This window comes from Salvelinus sp. IW2-2015, linkage group LG15 (genome assembly GCF_002910315.2).
Source record: "Salvelinus sp. IW2-2015 linkage group LG15, ASM291031v2, whole genome shotgun sequence".
Classification (NCBI taxonomy): Eukaryota; Metazoa; Chordata; class Actinopteri; order Salmoniformes; family Salmonidae; genus Salvelinus; species Salvelinus sp. IW2-2015.
Window position 1 is genome coordinate 59,715,171 of NC_036855.1, and position 4,094 is coordinate 59,719,264.

The 4,094-nt window shown below is 47.7% G+C and overlaps 1 protein-coding gene across 1 annotated transcript in view; it reads right to left on the minus strand.

Moving 5' to 3' along the window:
• LOC111973783 (coiled-coil alpha-helical rod protein 1-like) overlaps window positions 1-4,094 on the minus strand; it is a 38,026-nt gene that overhangs the window by 5,490 nt on the left and 28,442 nt on the right. The window contains exon 3 of the mRNA XM_024001194.2: window positions 2,497-2,644. Coding sequence (XP_023856962.1) covers window positions 2,497-2,644 — 148 coding nt within the window. The remainder of the gene's footprint in view (window positions 1-2,496; window positions 2,645-4,094) is intronic.

The window sequence follows — 4,094 nt, forward strand, 5'->3', positions numbered from 1 at the left end:
GTGTGAAGGAGAAGAGTGGGAAGCGACAGCGATAAACCTGACTACTGGGACGGGAGAGGCTGACGCAGGTACCTCAGGCCCCTGGGGCCCCCGGTCTTTATTAACAGTGGCCCCTGGCAGGGAGGTGACATTCAGCTGTACTGGAACTCTGGCAGTTAGGGAATTGAAGCCGTACTGAGTGGAGGCCTTAGAGAGCGCTTWATGGTAAACAGCAGATATTGAGCAAGGAARGACTTGCCTGATGGAAATGAAATCTTCAGAAACTTTTTAAGTGATAGTTCAATCTGTGTGAACATCTTKAGAGTCGGAGGGCAGAGAATGGCACATGAACCCAGTCTGGGTGGGATTGCTCTTATAGAGGTGACCTCTCTTCTTTAAGATCCAAGGAGGATGACATCACTCTTGACCTCTTCTCTCGCAACACAAATACCCTGTATCTGAATGCAACATTCCTCCCCCAAGGACACAAATAGGTAATGTTTTCTCCCTGCACTTGGGATGAAAAGAGCTTTAACCCACGCCTTGAAGGTGGCACAGTTGAGCCTCATCTTAAAGCAGACGTCTTTGTTTTCCTCAATAGCTCAGGGTCGGCAGTGTCAAGGCACATAGCCCCACAGCAGTTCCAGTCTTTTGTGGAGCCTCTCTTTGAGCTCAATGAAAGGAAGGGGTGTGCAGTCCAGCCAGGCAGTATAAAGAATCACAACTTTTTGAGCAGTTGAAGGTASTAGACTGTACACACGTGTGTTTATATGAGTGGGGTTACTGTTCTTCATTGAGCAAAGGAAGGTTGTTATAGACAGTGTGTGTGTTTTCAAGTTTTATATTTAAATTTTTAATGTCACATGCACAAGTACAGTGAAATGCCTTTCTTGTAAGCTCTCTGTGTGTCGTGGGTCGTGTTCGGGTGTGTGCTGTGTGCGGGCATGTGTTCTGTGTGTGTGAAAATGTAGTGTAAGTGAAATGTGTAATGTGTAATAGGCTAGATGATGTAAATGAGTGACTAGAAGATGTGATGAAGAATAATGTGTGGTGATGTGTGTTACGTAATTGTACGTGTAGCTCCGTGCGCTTCGTTACCTCGCATGCTGTCAATAAGCCACACATGGGAGAGGGAAGTCTGCCTGTTTATTTAAAGGTGTCAGGCGGATATTCCTTTTGCATTATGCATATCACAACCCTCCTTTTGGGAAATGACTCCATTCAGCAGGTAGAGGCGTGAGAGCTGGCTAAATCAGCTTGACAGGAACTACGCCAGCACAGACAAATGTATTCCTCTTAGCTTTCACTGCCAAATGAGAGGGAGCCATTTTGTCCCTACGAGCAGACAGAGAGGGTCGCTGGGCCAGGAGAGGAACCTTTCTGGCGCCTCTTGTCCCTGTAGGATTCAGCGCCCTCTGCGATGTCGCCCAGAGGAAAAATGCGGACACGAGAGAGACAACAGACAGACACAAGAGAGTAGGAAGAGAGAGAGGAGAGCGGAAGAGAGAGGCGGCAGAGAGAGAGAAGAGAGACAGAGAGAAGAGAGAGACAGAGAGAGAGACAGAAGAGAAGAGAGAGAGAGAGAAGAGAGAAAGAGACGAGAGAGACAGAGAGACGAGATAGAGAGAGAAGAGCGAGAGTGAGAGAGAGCAAGAGAGAGAGAGACGAGAGAGAGGCAGAGAAAAGAGAACGGAGAGAGAGGACAGAGAAAGCACCCGAGGAAGACGAGCAGAGACGAGACTACGAGCCCCGAAAGTAGAAAGAGAGGCAAAGAGAAGGAGAGAGAGAGCATAGAGAAAGAGCAGAGAGAGACACGAGAAGACCAAGGAGAGAGAGACTGAGAGAGAGACGAGAGAGTGAAAAGAGAGGCAAGAGAGAGAGGAGAGAGAGAGAAAGAGGGACATGGAGAGAAAGAGAACATTCAGCCTCTCCTCAACACCCCCTTGCACATCCAGACACTGATTTATAATTTTAATATCTCTAATTTCCACAGCAGCGGCCGCTTTCCAAATGTCATTTTCCAATTTATGTCAAACCGTGTGACCATTTTTCTTAATACGGCTTATGACAAGCCTGGTCGCCAGACGGATATGCAATTCAGATTGAGTGTTTTACAGGCGGGGGAGCCAACAGGCTGGGGTGTTTGTGTGTTTATCTTTATCAGTGCCCGTTCAATATTTTTGAGGGGGGAGACCGAGAGCGCCATACACAAGGGAAAATGTGGTTTTACGGGGAGGAAATGGCTGCAGGGAACAAAATAATAATTCTGTCATAAATCGAATAATTACAGTTACCATAATAAGAATTATGATGGCGGTAATGATAATGTATTAAAATATGTATTAACACTAAGAGCCTGAAATGGAACGTGGGATGGCTTCACGGTCATTATATTAATATTTATGTTAATTAAAACAGGGCCTCCCCTTTTATGTACCACTATATCTCAGTGCTAATCGTCTGAGTGGAACACAATGGGGATCGCTGCGGAGGGGCAGGATGCAGTTCGGGGCTCACCCTGAGGATGGCGCTGTGGAGCTCCTCTCTGGCAAGGCCCAGCTGGCCCTGCAGGGCGGATGTCTCTCTCTCCCACTCCATCTCTCGTCCCATGTAGCTCAGCCAATGACCTCTGGAGCCTCTGCACCTCAGCACTCCTGTCCTGCAGCTAGAGGACATAGAAAGGAGAATAATGTCAATCACACACACACACTGTACAGACAACTTTTGCTCAAGGGAGGTAAGGTATGGTCACACATCCTGGTTGAAACCATAGCCAACAGCATCCTGCTAAACTAAAGGCTTGACAACAAGCAGCTCATCAGACTAGATGAATCATATAAAGCCCGTAGAGAACATGTTGGGTAGTTCCTCACAAGACTCTTCATTTGGCTATAAAACTCCATACGATCCATATGATTGAGAGGTCTGGATGTTGGCGCTGAGGTCCAGCTCTCTCTGTGGGTGTTGGCTGGCTCTGTGATGTAGCTGTGACTCTCCATTCAGCTGGCTGCTGACAGGCCTGAGAGACCTGAGAGAGAGCCGGGCAGGCTGGCCTCCGGCAGGCCCTAATAGCCCATAATGATCACTGGGAACTTATTCAACGAGGAATTCATTCCTGGCTGGGGCCTGTGTGTGTGGCTGGCCTGTTTATGGATGTACATTGCGGTGCGGTCTGGTATGACATAGCGAGCCTCGCCCCACTGCTCCTCCCTCCGCCAACCACCTATCGACTCGCCAGCGCATGTTCTCCACCCTYAAAAAATGGGTAGAAATAACAGGAACAAGTTGTCGGAAATGAAATTTCAATTCATCCAGTCCCTTTATACACTGGTGCGGGTAGCCTGCCGTCGAGAGGGAGGGATCAATAGTGTTTAGACAGCAGAGCAGATTTCCTAAGCGCCGGATCAATAGGAAAGAGAGAGGGGAAAATACCCGGCTTTTCTTTGGGTGTTGTAGTAAATACGAACAAATCAGTGGCCTTAGGCTAAATGGATTGACCAGCTGTTTCCAACTTCTGTGCTGTAAATAAAGATCTATTCTGGAGTCTCTGAYGGAGGCCCAAAGSGGAGAGTGCCACCAACAGCACTAGGCTGCCTCAGACACACACCTGACAGTACAAGGGGAACAGGGGACATAGGGACATGGGGGTAGTGGTGGAACTATAGAGCGGCTTCAAGGCCAGGGGGCCTSGAGCAACTTGGACTGATAAAATGCTGCTAGAAGAGCTACCCTCTGTAGGACATGTGAAACAAAAGGGTTCCCAGAGCTAATCAGACAGGCCAGTGAAATCATGGAGGGCGATATATTTTGATGATCTGTATTTTAGTACGTCTGTGACCTTATCTACTGAAAACTCTGAAAATGTCACAACAAAGAGATGGATGTTTTTTGGCTTTTCGTAAGAGAAGAATCCGATAAACAAACTTGATCCACGATAGGTCACAAAAGATGACTTTTTGGCTAACTTAAAAATAGTCATTAGGTGAACCGGAGTCAGTCGTTTGACATCGTGGAGGGTGGCAGGTCAGATATGTCAGCCAGAGTACTGGGCTAATCAGAGTCGAGCATCCTGACAGGATGACTGATCACATGGTGTGTTCCCCTCACCTCTAGAC